General features: G+C 40.9%; 2 protein-coding genes across 2 annotated transcripts; one reads left to right on the top strand and one right to left on the bottom strand.

Moving 5' to 3' along the window:
* Nucleotides 1–318: 318 nt before the first annotated feature.
* On the bottom strand, nt 319–6,007 carry LOC106012177 (MAU2 chromatid cohesion factor homolog; the record flags this gene model as incomplete). The annotated part of the gene is given in 2 exon segments (XM_035970547.1): nt 319–336; nt 5,267–6,007. Coding segments are annotated over 2 exon segments (267 nt in total), but the record flags the coding sequence as incomplete, so codon positions are not given.
* A 300-nt stretch (nt 6,008–6,307) lies between these two features.
* On the top strand, nt 6,308–21,737 carry LOC101864308 (nucleolar protein dao-5; the record flags this gene model as incomplete). The annotated part of the gene is given in 3 exon segments (XM_005101437.3): nt 6,308–6,471; nt 17,200–17,283; nt 20,255–21,737. Coding segments are annotated over 2 exon segments (1,560 nt in total), but the record flags the coding sequence as incomplete, so codon positions are not given.
* Between the last annotated feature and the right edge of the window lie 297 nt (nt 21,738–22,034).

Here is a 22,034-nt window from a genome sequence, read left to right as displayed (position 1 = left end):
CCCCTTTATTACCACTTTTTTAAAAACAAACATTTTACATTTTTTAAAGTAATAAAAATTCTCATTATAATTCCTTTCTCCAGTATTATTAAAACAAGATCTGAGATGAGAATTGGATTCTTTTAAACATAGAAGAGAAGAAGAATAAAAAAAGGTGACATTGCATGTTAAAGTATTAACCAATGTTTGTGTCTTTGCTTACTATTATATACTTTGAATGTAACACCAACAGAATTATAAGGAAATGACATGTTACCAATTTCCCATACCCACAAACAGTATGTCAGGCATGACATGAGGTATAGAGAGAAAGGATACTGTTGAGGAAATTGTCCACTGAGGAATAAAAAAAGAAATAAATCATTACTTCATTATTCAAACAATAGGACAATTTTTTACTTAAACTTATGTGTGCATGTAAAAGAAATTTACAAGCATCCCCACCTAACAACAACAACAAAAAACGACATCAAATACAAGCTTACAAGAAAGTGTACAGTTATCTTACATGTAACAAATCACTTACAAGGAGTACAAAGCCACTTGACTGAACATCTGAACAGCATGTTTAGAGACTACCCATCCTTACTGTATATGAATCCTGAGGCAGGTGTACAAGAACATTTTTCTTCTGCTTAACTTTTAGAAAATAGGCCTAGGCATCCTAATTATACGAAAACCAAAAAATAGCAGCTTACGTTGACACTTTACTCCTACACTTATGATTTTCTACTCCACATCTGAGACTGAGTCAGAGCCAGAGGAACCTACTTCATTTTCAAACCCAAAATCTGATTTTTTTCTTTCTAATATCTAGTGCCCACAGCCAATCGAATTCAGTCGAATTGGGTTGGGGCCATCTAGATTTTCCTCCATGGACGGGCAAAAGTTACCATTATCATTACTGTGGCACAATTCGACAAAATTTTGTGCGATTATGACTTTAAAAAATAAACACATCTGTTCACCAAGGTCGTAAGTCGGACGATCAGATGTGTATACCGCATGTACGCTGAACGTGGTTATGGTAATGGACAGTGTGTTCATAGTACATCATGTAGATTTCGAGAGATTGAAAAATGATACTGAAGATCAGATAGATGTAGAAAAAGCTATATTTCCCATGTCTGTCGGATTCAAGAACCTCTCTACAGAGCAACTTTAATTACTATATAGGTGGCAGTTGGTACTTGAAACTGCGATGGAAGTAGGAAATGGCTGTGTTGTGAACCATAACATAAGTGTACAATAACACTGCATGTCAGTTTTTAAAAAGTTCTATTTTCATCAAATCTGACACAACAATCAACAAGGGATCTATTCGTAGTATTAATCAACCTGACCCGATCCAAAAAGGACACCTGGAATAAAATAAGTGGGAAAAGAAATGTTTTTTTTTCCACTCATGCACCCGTCTCATGTACACCTTTTATACTTTTTTCTAGATCTAGTAGTATTTTGCGAGCGGAACATGAATATATATGGCCTCATTTTTGCCGCAAATCAATACTTATTGAGTTATTGATTTTTGAAAACAGAACTATAATAGGACCAATGGCGTAGTGATATCTGACTTGTTTTTAACAACTTGGTTGGGAATTGGGGGGGGGGGTCCTGCATTTCACGATTTGATGTTTTGGTAATTAGGATTGATATTTAATTGAAAACAATGATTTGCAAGGGTGTTAGTGGCCATACATATGTTCTGTAGAAAAAATTATGGCAGTTTAGCCCTCAAATCAGTGCATCTCTGTGTGGGTGCAAAAGTAAAAATTTACCAAAGAAATTTAAAATCTTAGTTTTATAAATTACAGTCAAACCTGTGTAAGACGGCCACCCATTGGCAAGGAGAAAAGTGGCCGCATAAGACAGGTGGCCGTCTTAGGCAGGACTGATCAAGATAAAGAAAACAAACCATTCCCGTCTGAGGCCCCAATCGAAAGTAGCCGCATTGTTGTTGTCTTAGTTGGTGTTGTTGCTGTTGGTTTGTATTTCGTTTGTAATTTTTATTTTGTCGCTGATTTTGCACAATGGTGACAATAAAACGAAATGTATCAGACAAGGAAGACCGAGTGCCATGTTAAAACAAACACATGGGTCGCCACCACTCGGAGAACGAGGGACGCTTCTGTAACAAGTTCATGTTGACGTCCTTTGTTACTTTGTTACAGACTGGGTAAACAGTAACCACTCATCTCACTTACGATTTGTGTATGAGTTCTAGGCGGGGCTTATGGGTTATGAGGGCCTACGCAACATGGTCGGTTGGAGGGACTACCTAACAACAACGACAGGTGATTGAATTATGACGGCTCGCCCACAACGCCAGGGGCCAATGCACAATTTATGACAAAACGTAATGGAGTCACTAAGGTGACCGTCTTAGACAGGTATTATTGCTTAGTATTATAGGGGTTGTGTGTTAAATTTTTGTGGCCGCGGCCGCGTTGGACAGGTGCCCGTTTTACACAGTTAAATTATATAGAAAAAACGCAAGGGGGGAAATGGAAAGTGGCCGATTGTACAGGTGGTCGTCTTATAGAGGTGGCCGTCAGGGCAGGTTCGACTGTAATGTGAAATCTAGTTAAATAAATCTAGCTGTTACCATATAGTATAGTTGTAGAGTTTTGATACTGAATCTGAATTATAATGTCGTCTTAGCAACAGAACACATTACAATGGCGATACTCATTCATTCGCTCGTCTCTGAAGCGGAAAGTCCGGGTTCGAGCCTCAGTTCGGACACGGATGTTTTTCGTCTCCTCCTGCCTACCCAACATTGAGTTGGGGAAGTAAAGGCGGCAAGGAAAGGAACTGCCCACCCTACCACGAACGCCGAGGCCCAGGAAGTTCTCACTAACAAAGCAATCCCCAAATGTCCGGATCGAATACAGAGGTGAGCTAGGTGCTCACTGTAGTTTCATGTCATCTAAACCAACCATTTGCGACGTTATTCAATGCTAAAATTGTGTTCTCAGGGCCCTAAACACCCCCTAAATCTACAAAATGATGAGACAGGAGTGTTTAGATAAATTTTACCCTTTTTTGTGTATGTTGGTTGATATCATACATTCTATTCTTCGGCACTTATATGACCTTATTGTGTTGCAAGTGCCGTAAAACTCATACGAAAAAAAAACTAGATCTAGATCTAGATTCTAGACCTACCTACCCCATCTCTTACCCGCAACACTCTAGATCTATACTCTATCCTACTTTGTTTCAATGTGAAGTGGTCGGGTCATCTTATACTTTAGCACGTTAAATTCCCAAAGTCTACTAATCCCAGACTCAGACCTTCAAAACTTTGAACTGGGCCTTAAAATGTGCAAACTACCGCAATTTTGTCATATGCACAGAAGGTATTACAGTGGTTTTCGGTCTTCCATCATGATTTTGGAAGCAGAGAAGTCCCCCAATAATCAGTGGCGGCTCGTGGTTTATAGAACTGACCGGCGGTCATTCACATCGACTATTTCTCCATCCCCCACCCCCTTCCTTCACAACACACACACACACTCTCTCTCCCCCCCTCCCCCACTCACACACACACACACCGCTGTAAACATTGTAATATAATGGGAAAGAGCTAAAATATGCGGTAGTGTCAAGAAACAATATTATGAATAACGTATGATTATGATGGAAGTTACTGAGATTAATAGAAACTGACTTGGTCGGCACAGAAAAAGAAACACTACTAGGGTAGAATACAAACTGAAAGTGAGAGGCAATAACTGCTGGTCCTGGCCTCCGGTATTTTACTCGTACTTTCTACACTCCCACACAAAATATCGACATGCACTGGACCCGTTAAATATGTAATAAAAACTGTCCTGAATGATTACAAAAAGTCAATTGATACCGTACCAGTGACGCTGTCCCAAGTAGATCAATGCTAAGGATACTATTCAAAGCTGGACAAAGTTAGCACACAACAGTTTCCGATCATTATATCGTCAAATGTTCCTCATCGCACTTCTCAGTTCTCAAAACAGAACACTGTGTTGTAACAAAGCGGGGAAGTGTGTCAAATGCTAATTATAGAACTTGGTGTTTAGCTGGGATGACGGTGGAAAAGGAGAGGGAAGGGAGGGGGTTGCCTATTGTTTTCGGCCCAGACTGTGACAGCTCCTCGTTAAAATTTTCATCTTCACTAGACGATTCCTCCTTTCGCCAGCCAGACTCCTTTGGGCCAGGTAAGTTATTAGTGGGGAGAAAACGATGAGTGAATGCCAAACAGGAACTATAGGTGGTTAAAAAGTCAATAAACAAAAAAGATTAGTGCCATGCCGACAATAATGTTCTGATAGTAGTTCGAGAAAGGCTGAATGATAAACATGTTTTGCTGATAAAATAATACATATGTGTCTCTGCTGCTCAAGACAGTCTCATTCTTAATTTTGTAAGCTACAAAGAGGCCAATTTGGCAATTAAGGGACGCCCTATTCATTTTGAGGGCAGTCGATGGATTTGTCCACAGGACTGACGTCATCGCCGGGTTCGGTTTGGCCTCATACGAAGTACGAAGTTCCGCGATGTGGCGGCTTGACGGGAGACGATTTAAAGTTACGAGCCGGCGCGATAACAAACGGGAAGGAATGAGGCTGTCTTGACAAAACAGCAGTGAATCCCACTTGTCTATTTGAGCGCCTTCAAATCGGCAAGGCGTTTTTGAATGTTGATTCATGTTTGTTTAGATTTACTTAAAACTGAATGAAAATCATTATCAGCAATAAATCTCATGTCAACTGTCAACAGTCCAGCTGACAAAAATTTTGGCGCTTTTTCGGTAGTTCCCACCCCGCAATTTTATTCATGGGTTTGGGCCACAAGAGTAGGGGGGTTTCAGGGGGGCTTGACCCCCTGACCTAATAAAAATAGGAAGGGGGGTTTCAGGGGGGGCATGCCCCCCTGAATTTTACCATAATTTAATGTTTTGCAGTTGTTAGGTTTGATATCTTAGCTCACCGCGAATCAAACGTATAGATCTAGATCTAGATGTAGGTCAGGCTCAAATAAGGGGGGTGGGAACTACCGAAAAAGCACCAAAATTTGACTGGCACCCCCGGTCTTGTCCAGATCTAGATTTAATAGTGGTCGCTCATTACGGAAGTCCCCAATTGCTAAAAAAGTTTAAAAGAATTAAGATCACCAGTGGTCGCTCGTTACGGAATTCCTCCCCATTCAAATGTGGATGGCATACACACCCTTTACATTTTAAATATAATTCAAATCTATGCATTTTATAAAAAGATATACTCACTGCTTTTTCCAGATGACTCCTTGCTATATCTATATTTTTAGCGTGGGTCAGAAGTATGGTACCGAGTTGCAGATGTGTCCTCGCTTCAATATGTGGTGGTGGACTGAAGTTGAATATTGACTGCAGGCAGTGTATGCACAACCGAATGTTTTGGGGATTTGAAGTCCTAAAGTGCTCAGCCAAACCCAAAAGAGCAACATACCATGGCTGCTCTTGAGAAGACCCTGCACTTATATTGATACCAGCCATTCTGAAGGCATAAAACTATTTGAACGTCAGTTGCCAATACAAATTTGTTTGGTGTTCTATCGACTCGATCGAACTTGGCAAAACCGGAAATGCTATAACTTTGTGGAGTGAGTCTGTATCATGCGTACAACGATAGGCCTAAGGCTAGGTGAAAATACACATCGTTCGGTATTTGGAATCAAAGCTCAAAATAAAACCTTAATGTAATACGATTTATACTGATAATCAGGTGCTATGAAATGGAGAACTAAAGTTAAATGGGCAGTCTTAGCCTAGAAGTTTTTAGGATTCGGGAAGACACTTTCAAGGAAATTATATAGAAATCTAATCTAATTATAACACAAGTGTGATGCCTTGCACTTGCTCTCCCCAAGTTCTACCCTCCACCCCCCGAAAGACTGGTCCAGAAAATAAGAGAGACGAGACTGTAAATATAACATTCACATTCACAGTAAGTTACAAATATTTAAAAATAATGTTTACACTTATGTCTCAAAAGTTAAGCATATCAAGTTATGTCAACGACACAGAATTCTGTGGTCAACGATCACTCGAAGTTTGCATTCATTGAACCCTCTTACTACAACAATCATTTCATACGGATACGGAATAATATGCCAATTTGTCGTTTGCAACGTATCTTTATGATAGAACCAATATACATCTAAATATTTTGTTAATCTGCATATAAATTAAAATTTTCCTTAGATATAAATATCAATGATCGAAGGCTTTATGACTTTAGTTGAAATAACTTCATTTCTTTTTTAAAAATTGTCTTCAGGGTACGAAACAAGAGCTCGATTTTGTTTACTAGATCTACCTGGCCTAAAAAGGACGCCATGTTGGAAATGGGAACGTTTTTGTTTTAGAAGACTGCGGCCACAAGTTCTTTGTGATAAACAAATAATATCAAATTGCACATTGAGTGCTCTGTCGACGGGTTTCCTTTAATGGTATGTATATTGATGCTCTAATAAATATGTTATCGAAATGTTGCACTAAAATGGGTTGATCGTGCTGAATCCCGGTACCGATTACCGATTGCCGATTGCAGATCACGATTATCATGTTATCATGATAATAAGTTAATAAGAAGACATGCATGCATGAAAATGAAGCTACAGCGAGCACCAAGCACACGTCTATGATTGGTCCAAATGTAGATCTAGATAACGTATTTCTGCCATCTATTTTTGTCGTCTTCTGCGGCTTCCTTCATGCTTCCCTTGCCTGTTAACTAGACTATCTAACCGTATTACTATTACTATTAGCCGCGCACGATGGGCTACGCTACGTCTCTAGGTTTCATTGCCGACTGGGGCTGTGTGTGTGCACGCACGCTTGTGTGTTTTTACAACTTTGAGGAAAAGGTAAATTTATAGAACAAGAATTGCTGAGATTGTTTAGGCCTATAAAATTAACTCGGTAAGATTGAAGAATGGAAGTGGCTATTCTCATCCGGGGTGAGAATAGAAAAACGATCTACCTCTCACCCCGGGTGAGAATTGCCAGCGTAGGCTATTCTCACCCGGTGCGAAACAAGACCTGCTTTTCCTCATTTTGGAATACTGTCTATCGGTGTGGATGATCAAATTGATAAAAGCCAAGAAAAAATTACGTTATAGTACAAAAGTAAGCTAATTTGATCGTCTTCAAAGATGCTATGGCTATTTCACTGTTCGAATCGAGCCGAACTACGCGGGTCGCCATTTTGTTTTGCCCGGAAGTTCTCGCAAGATCTACTCCTCCCCTATCTCTCTCTCTCTCTGTCTCTTTCTGAATACTGTCTATCGGTGTGGACGATCAAATTGACCAAAACAAAGTTAAAAAATGATGTTAAAACACAAAAGTAAATTAATTTGGTTGTTCGCAAAGATGCTACAGCTATTTAACTTTTCGAATCGAGCCGAACTACGCTGGTCGCCATTTTGTTTTGACCGGAAGTTCTCGCGCTACTCCTCTCTCTCTATCTTTCTCTCTCCACTGCCCACAGACAAAATTGTACGCTTTTAGTAGGCTAGGCCTAGGCTACAGTTGTAATGGAACGTTTGTTCACGGCACAGAATTCTACAATGTTTCTGTTATCGCAGTGTAGAATTCTGTGGTTTAGGGTGAACGCAAAATTTGTTGGTCTAGATCTAGGCTATAACGGTGAACGCGCACCGGGTGAGAATAGCCAAAAGACTCGCCTGCACTATTCTCATCCCGGGTGAGAATAGAGGTGGCCTTGAAGAATACCGGACCAGTGGACTGACTTTGCCTATGTCTCCTCAGCCTTTGGAATTCATAATTTCCCCGTTTTTAATATATCTCTCAATGGAGAATCTCGGACCGGTAGATCTATTCATTAATATTTCGAAGTGACTATTTCTCCGAACGTTCGGAGAAATAGTGCCGATCTTTATTTCTCCGAACGGTTTCCGGCTTCCGCTCTGGTCGTGATTGTTTGCCTATTTGCGAGAGTTCGGCGCCAACTTTCATTCCGTCATTCTGCGAGGTCTGGGAAGGAGCAAATCAAAGGTGGTATCTGTTCTCAGCTTCTCCTCCGGCCGTGTGCCCACTGGTTTAGCGAGGCGGGTACTGCCTGAGGCACCCGAGAGACGGAGAAATCTGACCCTCTTTTCTATTGAGTGGACGGTTATCGTCCATTAAAAAAAAAAACGGAGCAAATTTTTGGGTTTAGATCTATTTCAATTTTCAAGAGCTAGAGTAGGCCCGCATCACCGCGCTACTGTTTTGGTGCGCAACCCCCGGTCTCCTGCTTTGTTTTGGATAAGAACAGCGAAAACGAGGTCATTTTCTGTGAGCATGCGCAGAATGCAGCTTATTTCACTTTCGTTTTGGAGGTTCCTGTCAACACACGTGATTCTACGGTGTCGGAAAGTTTTGCCCCTTCATATTAATGGTTTTCGTAACCGGTATCGATCAATTTACTAAGCGCTTGAGTAGTCGATTATTTAGCACATCTAGCTAATCTAGCTCTAATGTATCGTAGAATGTATACTAGAATCGATAAATACTATCGCAGGCTGCTTCTTAATGCCCAGGAACGTGTTAGATAGGGTTGCGCACTGAAGAGGACCAAATTTGGGCAGTCCGTTTCGTGCGCAATATCGGCTTTTTTGCTATTTGGCATTGATAGTGTGGCTTCTAGGCCCTTTGTTTGTTTTACTTATTAAGTTATTTCTCTATGACCTGCATTGTGCACTGAAACAGACTGTTTTCCTTCCATTTGGATGCATTATATTGCCATTGGAAGATGATAAGTTAATGTATTCATGTCAAAATTAATTAATATGGAAATATAATCTCCAAAATGTTCAATTTCTTCTTTTCATGTCTTTTTTTCTTCTTCTTTTTTGCCCTTTTCCTTAAAGAATACTAGTCTAGGTATAGTCTAATTCTTGTTTTCTTCTTTCACTTCCTTGTGTCCACAGCACCTTTCTTTTTCAATTTCTTCTTTTCACGTCTTTTTCTTCTTCTTTTTTGTCCTTTTCCTTCTAAAATACTAGTCTAGGTATAGTCTTATTCTTGTTTTCTTCTTTCCCCTTCTTGTGTCCACAGCACCTTTCTTTTTATCCATTATCAAAACACATACACAAGGTGTAAGGAAATCTCCTGTCAGGGGGCGCACAGCTCCCAAAAAGAACACGCCTAATTGACCTTGGCCTTCCATTATGGTCAGTACAGGAACTTCTTGCAAGGAAAAGAAGACAAAGCAAGGATAGAGAAAGATGAAAAGTGTCAGAAAAGAGCTAGATCTAGATCTAGAGCTGTAAACATGGTACTATTGCGCACCAAACAAGACGATATGTTGCACCAAACCAGAAACCTTGCGCACCAAACCAGACACACGTTACCAAACAAACACCACCACATACATATAGAAATTTTAAACTGCTGTTACAGTAATGCGCTACACCGTATAGAGAGGAAGTTTTTCTAACTTCTGGTGAAAAAATCATGAAGATCGACCTGTAACTTCCAGAGATATCCACAAAAGATCGCTTACTGTATATCGCACCACAGGATGTACTCTAGATCTAGTCTAGAGATTTTTAGATGAGTGTAAAAACGTGAAAAAGAAAGGTTTCACAACAGAATGAAATCAAAACTAGAACAGCCCAGAAACAACCACAACAATTAACAAATAAGGGCGTCACGTGTCCACCTGTCCGAAGAAGATTGACCGTTTTAACCCTAAATGTGCGTAATTTGTTTTAAAAAGTACAGGATATTGCATGGAAATTATGGAACCACACACAGGGGGCCTGCCAGTGTCAGTACATGTACTTGGTTTTGGTGGAACGCTCTAACATAGCACATTTAAATCTATACAGGTATATATATTTAGAATCTAATGAAGGTAGGAACATCAAATTAAATGACGTTACACAATACCTTTTGTATGAACATCAAATTAAATGACGTTACACTATACAACCCCCCCCCCCCCCCCTTTTCTCCAACAAAAAAAAAAATTAATAGAAAAACAACACATCAGAACAATAACAAGAAAAAAAAATACACACCAACAAAATATAACACCACAAAGAGGGAAAAATGAACGAAAAATAAAAGAGGAACAGCAATACAAATCGTATGTAACTGTAACGTATTCAACAAATCAACGTGGTGACAACAAGTGAGAAAGAGACGAAGTGAAGCTAAGTGAACTTTCTTTCAAAAGTAAAGAGTTTCATTTTCTTTTCTTTTTTTTTGACTTTTTCGGGGACCAAAAAATCGAGCCACGATTGATTGGTCGCGGCCTCGACAAACGCAGATGCTAGCTCTATGTGTCGTTATCAATAACCCTCCATAGATCTAGATCTAGACAGCTCACGAGTGAACGCAACACATTAAGTTTAAGAGCAGCACCCTTCATAGGCCACACGTCATATCTGTAGCGAAAAACTGTTTGGAACTGTAGCATTTCTTTATATAAATACGGACATTTTTTGGACCGATTGAACCATATTGTATACGAACAATCTTTGGTTGGCCTATAATATAATTATAGATCTATATTTTATTTTTATTATCCGAAATATGCGGGAAAGGGTGTGATTTCAGAGTGTTCGGAGAAATAGTGCCCAGCTTTATTTTCCCGAACGTTCGGAGAAATAGTGCCGGCCTTAATATTTTGTCAGCCCCCCTGAACTCCCCCCTCCTCCACCCAACCACCCGCCCTACCTACCCCACTTTCTCGCGCAATAATGTACGAGTGGTCCGGTATTCTTCAATCTTCCCATTAACTCTTGTCCTGCGTCTGTGCTGAGATGCGAATCTTATACTATGGTTCAGCAACCGATTACGTCGGACGTTCCAGGCAGGCCTCCGGGGTCACTCAGTGTGTACTGTTGGTGTACAGCGAGCATGTGTGGAAACATGTGTTTTTGCCATAAATACCGTGGGAGTGTGTTAATCGATGATGAAAATAAAAGGCCACCTCTATTCTCATCCCATGTGAGAATAGCGCAGGCGAGTATTTTGGCTATTTTCACCCAGTGGGCGTTCACCGTTATAGCCTAGGCCAACCAGTGAAGCATTCACCCTAAACCACAGAATTCTACACTGTGATAACAGAATTATAGAATTCTGTGTTGTGAACAAACATTCTAGATCTATTACTACTGTTAGTGTTAGCCTTAAAGCGTGCAATTTTGTCTGTGGGCAGTTGAGAGAGAGAGAGAGAGAGGAGTAGCATGAGAACTTCCGGGCAAAACAAAATGGCGACCCGCGTAGTTCGGCTCGATGCGGAAAGTTAAATAGCCGTAGCATATTTGTAGACAATCAAATTAATTTAGTTTACATCATTTTTTACTTCGTTTTGGTCAATTTGATCGTCCACACCGATAGACAGTATTCAGAAAGAGAGAGAGAGGGGAGGAGTAGATCTTGCGAGAACTTCCGGGCAAAACAAAATGGCGACCCCCGTAGTTCGGCTCGATTCGAATAGTGAAATAGCCATAGCATCTTTGAAGACGATCAAATTAGCTTACTTTTGTGTAGCAAGGCCCACGCAGCCATATTTTCATTCACTCGTACGGGGTTGTTTCTCAATGGATGAAAGCGAAACTTGGCAGCCAATGAGAAAAGAGGTCAAACTAGTCACATGCGAAAAAGAAAACTCGTAGGTTACTTGGTTATGGGGCTGTTTGTGTCCGAAGTTTGAGCACTCGGCTACACCAGATTTGGTGGAATTTTGGATTTCTTTTTCACAACCTTGGTTGACAACCTTTCTCCTTTATTGTCTTCAAATTTTATGAATGTATGTTGCATACTTTTTGCGCACCATTGCAAAACACCACCCAAACTCGACTGCATTCGGGCATTCCGCTGAGTAGTGGAAAATTCCATGATGTCATAAAGAAACAGGTCGGGGAAAGTCTACTGCGCGAGAGAGACGGGGAAACCATGTTCACCAGTTCGGCTTTCCAAAAGCTAAAAATCACTTTTTAAGCTTTATCTTTAAGCCTGCATGAAATTTATTTGCTTGGGATGATAAAAAGACTTTCTGCATACAAAAAAATCGGGGAGGAGAGATCACATTCTTGCGTTATCGATCGATGTCGACGGTTCTCTCGATCTTGTTATTCCCCCGACCTAGATCTACATGGACTCGTCAGTTTCGTGCCAAGGAACAAGAATTATAACACTACATAGTTATAGCAAAGATAGTACATCGTAGGGTGTAGTATCTTTGGTTATAGTAGCTTACATAAATTCTTAGAATGACTTTCTCGTTAGCAAGGAACAAAATATAGGTTAAATCTAAAGAATTGGTGACTGAGGGGTCTTTTTTATGTATGATTACTAGTATTTTCTACAAATTTTGTACCGGTACGGAGATGGGTAGACTTCTGAAAGAAAAAGCGTTGTGGACACCGAGCTGGAGCCACAACCACGTTCTGGGGGGGGGGGGGGGGGGCGCATCTGGTGTATTTCAAATGCTAAGGAGGTTCAAGCAAAATTTGAAAAATTCAAATGAACCCAACATGGTCAGTACACTTTCTCTTGTCTTCTGTTCCATTTCAGATGTTTGTTTGCTTTCATTCACTCTGTTTTTGGTGCCTGTACACAGAGCACACCTGGTGTGTTATGTTATACAATTATACACAAAAATATTGCAAGAAAAGTTAATGGGTATCCCATTTTAGTAACATACCCAGGGTACCTTTTCAACATTTTCGCTCACAGTGATAAAATTAAAAGAGCCTTTCATTTTTTAAAAATAACAAGAGATTTGGAATCTGCAGGAAAAAATACAAAAGATAGCCAAGTTTCGTAGATATATATAAAAAAAAAAAGAAAGTTGCAGGAGTTTGAATGTTGGCCGCAAGTCCTTGGCCTAAAATTTCTATGAATTTTTTGACACATTTCCCCTGATATTTTAAAAACTACTGCAGATATATCAAATGTCTTTATAGATATAGGTTCTGCAGGAAAAACTACAATAGGCTGCCAAGTTTCATTCATGTATTCTGTTTATTACGGAATTTATGATAAAAAATGCCTTAAAACACCCAAAAATGTGGACCGTGTTTTGTGATTTTTTCGTAATATGAGTCACCCCCCAAAAAATTCATTTAAAAAATCATAACTTTTTTATTTATGAACGAATTGTCAAAATTCAAAAACTGTGTTACTCAGCAGAGATAAGGCTATCATATGCACATTGTTTTGTTGACTTTAGAGCAAAAAAAAAAAATTTCATGGTTCTTGCTATTTTGTGCTGTAACGTAATTTTTTCTCGGCTTTTGTCAATTTGATCGTCCACAGCAAGACAGATTCCAAAATGAGGAAAAACAAGTCTTGTTTCACACCGGGTGAGAACAGCCTACGCTGGCAAGTCTCACCCCGGGGTGAGAGGTAGATCGTATTTTTATTCTCACCCCGGGTGAGACTTGCCACCGTAGGCTATTCTCACCCGGTGTGAAACAAACCTGTTTTTCCTAATTTCGGAATACTTTCTATCGATGTGGATGATCAAATGGATAAAGGCAAAGAAAAGATTACAAATTAACACACACAAAAAAGAACCGAAGAGGTTGGGGGAGGGGGGAGCACTTTATTTTATCAACCCTCTGTCAAATTTACCTGCCTCATGCGGCCAGGCGTGGTCTCGCATTCCCCGATGCTTTGTCATAAATTATGAATCGGCCCCTCACGCTATGGACGAGCCGTCATAATTCATTCACCTGTCATAATTGTCAGTCCCTCCAATGACCAATGGGTAGGCCTAATGCGGGTATTCCACGTACAGTTAGTCCAGACAGGATTTTCAGTGCAGCCTCGCTGCAGTTATATTATAACGTGATAAGAAAAACATCATCAGTCTTGCGTCAGCCATCCGATCCAACTGCATAGCAATGCCCACGGAGCGCATTTTGTTCTGCCGATTTTTTACCCCCGCCGTGGGGGTGTTTTGTGAGACTAACTAACGCAATGGTTGTTGTCTTCAACTCGCTCTCACGTCGCTTCTCGTAAATGGATATGAATGAAACTTGGCTGCCTATCAGAAAAGAGGTCAATCTCGTAGTATGCAGACTGACAAGTTTGTACCCATCCAAGAATCAGTCGAAAACGTTTGCGAAAGTGGTTGATGTGGTGCGCTTTTAAGATTTTTCGGAGCTATGATTTGTCAAACTGACTGATAAGTTGTACACCATTTTTCTTTATTCACTTAAAATTTAATGCTTCTGTGTTTAGCGGTTTGTGCTTAATCTTTAAAAATGTGGGAGTAACTAAGGGAAAAGCGGCATTGCCATTTGCGCATGCTGGGTGAATGACCGGTGGCTGGGAAATTTCCACTGAGTGACATCATCAGCCATCGGTCGCCTCGGGCGCTACAAAAGAGGCCCTGCTTATGTGAACCGGAAAGGAGGGGAAGGATACTTGAAAACTAAATGGGGGCCTTGATAACTTGCATTTGTGTTGCATTTTAGTCACAATACAATAGATGTAGTCATTTTTATTTGCTTAATTGCATGAGAGAAGAATAGAAACGGAAAAGCAAACATCTTGAGAAGTAGTATGGCATTGTGTTTGCGCTATAAAAGCCTATTCCCCCTCTTGGGAAAGCACACGCTTGGACTCGTCATGTTTGCTCTGTTTGGAAAAGTGAAGCATTAAGGTTGTTATTAAAGAGTATGATACTTATTTAGTCCAGTCTGGGAAGATAGTCCCGTTTGTACATTGTTATCGTTCACGTGCGCGTGTGTGAGTGCGCACTCGTGCGTGTGTGTGTGTGAGAGAGAGAGGGGGGGGGGTCTAAATATCTGTTATGTTTATAGTATGAGTAGTAGCCTACATATGTGGAATATTCCCATGACTTGTAAACTATATATTATCAAAACGCATCTTAATCTACTTTACAATAGGACACTGTCCCCCAATGGATAAATACAAAGACGATCTTATTTTCTACTACAAAGTGTGCATGCTTTTACCAGTAGAGAACTGGATTTATTAGACTAATAAATGTAAATGTCTTTACAACTCAAAAAGTATGATAGGTATTAAAAGATCTGACAGCATGACTAGATTCTGCATTAAAAACTACTAGACTGCCAAGCAAGAAATAGGCGAGCTATGACAAATATTGTCTCAAAGGGCTCCGAAAACCGCCACATTTTTACCTATAAAAGTCTTCATAACTCAAAAAGTAGGATAGCTTTGAAAAATCTAAAAGCAGGACTAGATTCTGCACTAGAAAATGAACTGGGTTGCCAAGTTTCGTTTACATACTCCGAGAAATAGAGTTATGACGAATATTGTCTCAAAACTCACCAAAGAGCGTCCCATATTTTGGGTTTTTTTCATGATATAAAAGTGTACCAAAAATTAATTGATTAAAAAATTTGTAACTTTTTTGTTCATTGATGGATTCAAATCTGTGAAGATATAGATCTAGCTACAAAATGCACATGTTTGCAAACACTTTCTGACAAAAAAAGATTTTTTGTGGTCATTGCTAAACTGCCTGCAGACCGCAATATTTGGCGAGCTAAATATTTTCATCGTATGTCAACGAAGGAGCGGCTGTGTCGAGGCACGCTGCCGCTCGCCTTTGGTGCTTCTTCAGGCAACGGCCCCACACTCGCTAACGAAATTTTGCACCACTGAGTTTCAAGAGAGTCTCACGTTTTGGCAATGGCTCATTTTGAACCTACGCTGTCATTGTTATGTAACATGCTCTGGGAAATGGATGTGCCGCCCCCCGCCCCTGGAAAATTGGGAGGCTCGATTAGCAGTCAATTTGTGTGAAAACTACTACAAAATGTATATTCATTTGAAGACATTTTGACTTTTTATCATTTCTTCTTCTTCTGTCATCCTAATGAGACTTGCGTGATGTGGTTTTGGGCTAGCCCAACTATTGGCACCTTTCAGTCCCCCTCTCCATTTTTTATCATTGATAGATGGGCTTTTGGGGGATCATTCTTGACGCGCAGCGGCCTAATTTTTTCCATGAATTGGGGGCTTGAAAAAAATTTCAGGGATTTGGTGGGCACCCTGAAGTTGGTAGCTCTAGGTGTTCGTCCCATGAAATTAGAACAAATTGTCCCACATAGGCATGGGGAGCTCGAAAGGATAGTCATGAAGCAAGATTTCCATTTTTTAAAATACAAAATCTTTCAAATGAGCTTGATTTTTTTATATGAAATGATGTTACCTGAAAAAAAAAAGCTTATTTTAAAGTTTTGAGTACCATTGTGCAGGTACATAGAACAATTTGAGTGCAAAACATTCGGAAATTTACCTATATTATCCCCTTTTGAACAAGAGTATCTATAAAGAGTATTTGAATGGATGTAACTTCTCGTAATTCCTTATCAGCCTATGAGAAGGGGTTATTCTTGTGTTTGTAACACTTTATAAAATTGAAAATAATGCATAATCTGGCTTGTGTCTGATACAACATAATATTGCAGGGAGTTACCGTGCATTCAAAACGTAGTGTTTATACATAAGATACAGAGAGGCAAGTACAGATACTTAATCTCATATCTCCACACATTATGACATTTTTTTTCAGCAAATACTTAAATTAGTGCAGTTCATCAGATAAACAAATTATAATATGTTTTTTTAAAAGAAAATACCGTAAGTGAAAAGAAAAATGGGGAGATTAGAGACTGACAGGAAGGAAGGACGGTTGACGTGTTGTTACTGTATCTAATGTATTGTAACATCCTCTTCACTCAGGCTATGTGTTATGTGTGTGGATTTTGTGTTTTTTTGTGTGTCGGGGGGGGGGGGTCGATAAGATTTTTAATGGCTATGGAAAATATTTTTGGCATGTGTGTTTGAAGCAGTTCAAACTCTTGTGTGTGATTTTTCTCAAGTAGACTTAGCTCTACTGAGCTGATACTCTGAGTTCTCTGTCCATCCTGCCTTAGATGTCAGTTAGTGAAATGAAATGAAGGGGGCATAATTGAAAAGAAATGAGCACATGTATAAAACAGCAAAAAGGGTACATTGAACAGAGCATGTGTTTAGGCAGCTACACAGGTTCTTTTGAATTGTTTGTTACCTTCGTGTCAAAATTCTTTATCCATGTCTGAAATATGTGTATGGATTTTTTGACGAATTTTGATAAGGCTTTTTTTTTCAGAAATTAAGAATAATGGGTTGCTCTGACCATTGGTTTTGAAAGTTTCATTTTTGTCTCCCAGGAACAAAATGTCGGAGGAAGTTGGAAAGAAACGTCCCCTTGAAACTGAGGATGCAGTTTCTGAAGAAGCAGACGATGCTAAAAGGTTAGTGTTTTTGTCCACATGCTAATCTAAAGGTTATCTATACAAAGGGTAGCCTATTGATTTCATTTCTTTAATAGGAAACACCTTCACCTTCTCCACTCGTCTTCCTTTCATCATCATGTCTTTAAAAACTGCTCTTTTTTATTTTAAAAAACACTACCCTGCCATCCTGTCCCCAATTATTGTCTGAAACAGGTTCATGGTTCATGCTTTGCAGTCTGACAATGCTGTGAAAGGATGCCTGTGTCTGCTTTTTACTCTTTTTTCTTCTTTTTCAGTTGATCATGCCTTTGCTCGTGGGTGGTTGGCGGGTGCTCTGGTGTGGTTCGCTCCTTCTTTCCTATTAAACATCTATCGTCCTTATCTCCCCTTCTTCTTTTTTATGTTTGTTACTCTCTTGTAACTCCTCTAATCTTCTGGCGCTCATATGACCTTATGCTGTTGCGAGCGCCGTAAAACCTCAAGAGAAAAGAAAATACATGCCTTTGCTCTCTTTGCCTTCCTTTCTCTCCCCCCCCCCCCCCCCCCCCCCAGGCTTGTGGTTGTTTTAGCCTGGGAGTAAGTAAGTGCATCATTGATGAAAGCTTTGCTTTATCTTTGGCAAGCAGCTCGCATTCGGAACCGCTGTGCTGGCAGCGGCTCGCGTGCATTCATTTAAGACGACTTCTACATCAAATTACTTTTCGGCAATTGCCGACAACAGGTCTCTTTTTTCGGGAGTTCATTCATCAGATGAAGAGCTACCAAAATAGGTTGGCTTGTTTTCAATTATTGGCCCATTTAGTGACGCTTTTGTCATTTTTAGATATATAGTACCAAAAAAGGGCCCGACATAGTGGGTTTACCCCCCCCCCCCCCCCCACGAAGATAAAGAAATAAGATGATAATTTCTTGTCCCATTAATGATAATAATAATAAATGAATTTATAACGCGCCAGAATCCACAAAAAGTGCTCTGTGGCGCTTACAAAACAAACACGCACACACACACACACACACACTCTAAAGCTCAGTACCACTACAACATGCGTTTTTTTTAAATATATTAAAAACGGACATATTTCAGATATATAGAGTTCCAGCATTATAAATTTACTCTCCTGAAAAATATTGTCATTAACTTTGATTTAAATTGATGATTGGAAGAGACATTTTAACATCTAAATCCAAATTGTTCCAAAGTTTTGGGGCACAGGTGGAAAAGGCCCTTTCACCCATTAAATGTCGTATCTAGGTACTGATTTCTTAAAAAGAGATAAGATAATTAATTGTGTACGGTATGATTCAAAAGCAAGAGCTCTTTTTCCTTTTTACAGATCACAAATAAAATAATGTAACATGTCAATTCTTGTGTGTGCTTTTTCTCCCACTGCCTCCTTCCCTGATGATCCAATGTCACAAATTTTCCTCACTTCACACAAGTGGAATATGAACCCTCTTTGTAGACAGTGAACGATCTTGATCTTGTCTGTTCGTGTTTGAGTGCCTAATTGACTGTATGCTGCAGCTACTTAGAAAGCTGAGAATGTTTTTGAGTGTTCTTGGGTCTGCTGGGGTAATGATAGATTGTAAAGCACACAGAGCTTGCTGTTGAGCACGCATTTATGCATTTACAAGTGCAATTCATTATTATTTTATTCTACTAACGATATAGTGTGTTCATTCTACTAACGATATAGTGTGTTCATTCTACTAACGATATAGTGTGTTCATTCTACTAACGATATAGTGTGTTCATTCTACTGACGATATAGTGTGTTCATTCTACTGACGATATAGTGTGTTCATTCTACTGACGATATAGTGTGTTCATTCTACTGACGATATAGTGTGTTCATTCTACTGACGATATAGTGTGTTCATTCTACTGACGATATAGTGTGTTCATTCTACTAACGATATAGTGTGTTCATTCTACTAACGATATAGTGTGTTCATTCTACTAACGATATAGTGTGTTCATGGTTAAGCTTGTTTGCTGGTAGTAGCACAAGGAGCTGAAGAAGGGAGGCTTAAAATTTCATAATATAATTATAAAGTCCAGCACTGGGCAAACTGATGTCAAAGTGTAAAAGAGATTTTCCACAAAAATGACTCTTTTCTGTCCATTATCTTGAATTCCTTACTTAATATCAAATATCGACCCTTGTGCTCAATATTCCTAAAAGTTTATTGACAATACAAGCTCTGAATTATGGACATACAAAAGGAGTACATTCGCAGTTCTCAACTAGTGATGTCAGAGTATTCAGAGGGTAGAGGAACGGAAAGGAGATTCCTCTTGTAATGATGACCCTTTTTTTTCATAATTCGTAGGCACTGAAGTTTTATTATTTCTGATTTTAAAATCTGTGGGTGTGTACTTGCTGCTGCAGAGAATCATATTGTCATTGGGAATTGCCTGTGTCTCTGTACACATGTCAGTAATGGAGAATACTGGAGGAGGGGGGGGGGGCAACAAGCTTGCTTTTTGCAGTAATAATGGGCAGGGATATAATATAAGTCTTCCGGGTTTTTCCGGCCGACTTGCCATTTGGGCCCCAGCTTTTAACAAAAGTCTACTATAAACAATACCTATTATTTATACTAAATAAAGTTTATTTGTTGCAATAGAGGGAAAGAAACAAATATAATTTAGTCTCACTGCAATAATAATAATAATAATAGATAGCATTTGTATAGCGCATATCCCCGCTCAACAGCTGGCTCTATGCACTTTACACTATATTATTACCCCAGCAGACCATAGAACACTCCGAAACATTCTCAGCTTCCCGGGAAGCATACAGTGCATTCTTATTTCAGTCAGTGTGCGAGCGCCGTTTATTTTTTGGCTTTTTTATATTAAAAAACCTGTTTACGTGCCTGAGTGGGGCTTTGGTATTTTGAGGCTGTGCTCATATCGTGTCACTCTGTTGTCTCTTTATAACTTGTCTTATGCTTTCTTCCCTTTTTTTGTTTTTTTCTTCAGGCGCAAAGTTGACGAGCCAGTGAAATCTGAAGAAAGTTCAGTGAGTGTGCCTGAAACTGAAAGTTTACGTGAAGAAGCGGATTCGGAGTCGAAGACATCTGGTGCTGATGCTGTGGCCAGTGCTTCTCCAAAGCCCGAGGGTGTGGCTGCCGTAGCACCTGCAGGAGCCAGTGAAGAGAAGACTGGGGAGGATGTCTCCATGAGTGAGAAAGATGCAGGGGATGGTAAGGAACAGTCTGAGCTGGTGGAAAAGACTGGTGGTGAGGAATCGTCGGCGTTAAAAGACTCGCTCCCTGGTGCTGAAGGTGATGGTGGTGTGGACGACGCAGAAGGCAAGGATACGGAGCTGGATGGAAGCAAGAAGGGAGAGGGATTGGAAAGTAAAACAGAGGAGGAGGTGAAGAAACCAGAGGATGACTCGGACAAATCAGAAGGAGGGGTGGTTGAAACAAAAGTAGTCGGGAAAACAGAGGATGGTGGGAGGAAAACTGATGACGGGAGCAAAACAGAGGAAGAGGTGAGCGAGAAGGAAGGAGAGGTCAGCAGAAAGGAAGAAGTGAGCAACAAGGAGGGAGGGGTGACCCAAGCAGAGGAGGAAGTGAGCAGAACCGAGGAAGACGCGAGCAAAACACAGGTTAAGGTGGAAGAAGATGGTGTTGGAAAGGGACGTGAGAAGGGTGAGGAACCTGGCTCAAAGCCTGCACCTGTTGTTGCCAATATAAAAACTGAGCCCGAGACCAGTCCCGTGGTGAACTGCAACGGCGTGGACTACAGCAAGGCGGCCGCTGTCAAAGAGGAGGAGCGACTGGGCCAAGCTGCGAAATCAGGAAGTGACGATGCTGCGGAGTCTGCTACTGTGAAATCTGAGGGCAGCGAAAAGGAAAATTTTGGCCAAGACCGGCCGTCTGGCGAGGACGTTATCATGCTGTCTGACGAGGAGGATGAGTCTGGTCGGGGGGAAGGCAAAACTCTACGCCCCCACTCGGACGTGCTGAAGAAGATAAAAGCCCTCCAGAACGAGCTGCGGAACGAGGAGGCGACCCTGGTCCTGCTGAAGAAACTCCGCCAGAGCCAGACGACTCAGAGCCAGGAGCCTCCCCCTCAGCCCCCCGCCCCCAAAGCCCCGGCCCACCACCCGCCCCAGGTGCCCCAGCATGTGAGGCAGCAGCACAGCGGTCCTCCGCCACTGGTCCGAGGGAGCCAGGCCGCGGCCCCTAAGGCCCTGCACAACCTGAATCAAAATATCCACATGCGTGGTCAGCAGCTGAACAGTCACTCCCGCTCTCAGCAAGGTCCTCCGCCTCTGGTCATGGCTTCTCGAGCGGGAAATGGCCCGGCCGTCCCACCCCAGCAACAGCAGCAGCATCATGGTTCCCGTGCCAACGTTCCTCAGAACCTGCCCAGAAACAGTATGAACAATAGAAATCAACAGCAGTTACAGCAGCTTCAGCAGCAGCATCAGCAACAACAACAGCAGCAGCAGCAACAGCCGGTGGCTAAGCAGGCCCCACCCCCGCAGCCTCCACAAGATACTCAGACACCGGCCCAGCGACAGGCCGCCGCCAAGCAAGCTCTACGCAAACAGCTGGAAAAGACGCTCTTACAGATCCCCCCACCCAAGCCCCCTCCCCCAGAGATGAATTTCATTCCCTCTTTGGCATGCCCAGATTTTATTTTGTTGCTAGGCCTTGAGGAGGTTGTAAACCACATGATTGACTTCCAACTGATCGCCAGAGGTCAGAAAAGTCCCGATGAGAGGTTTGTGTGCACACCGTTCACC

This window comes from Aplysia californica, unplaced genomic scaffold (assembly GCF_000002075.1).
Source record: "Aplysia californica isolate F4 #8 unplaced genomic scaffold, AplCal3.0 scaffold00283, whole genome shotgun sequence".
Classification (NCBI taxonomy): Eukaryota; Metazoa; Mollusca; class Gastropoda; order Aplysiida; family Aplysiidae; genus Aplysia; species Aplysia californica.
This window is presented reverse-complemented; position numbering and strand designations above follow the sequence as displayed.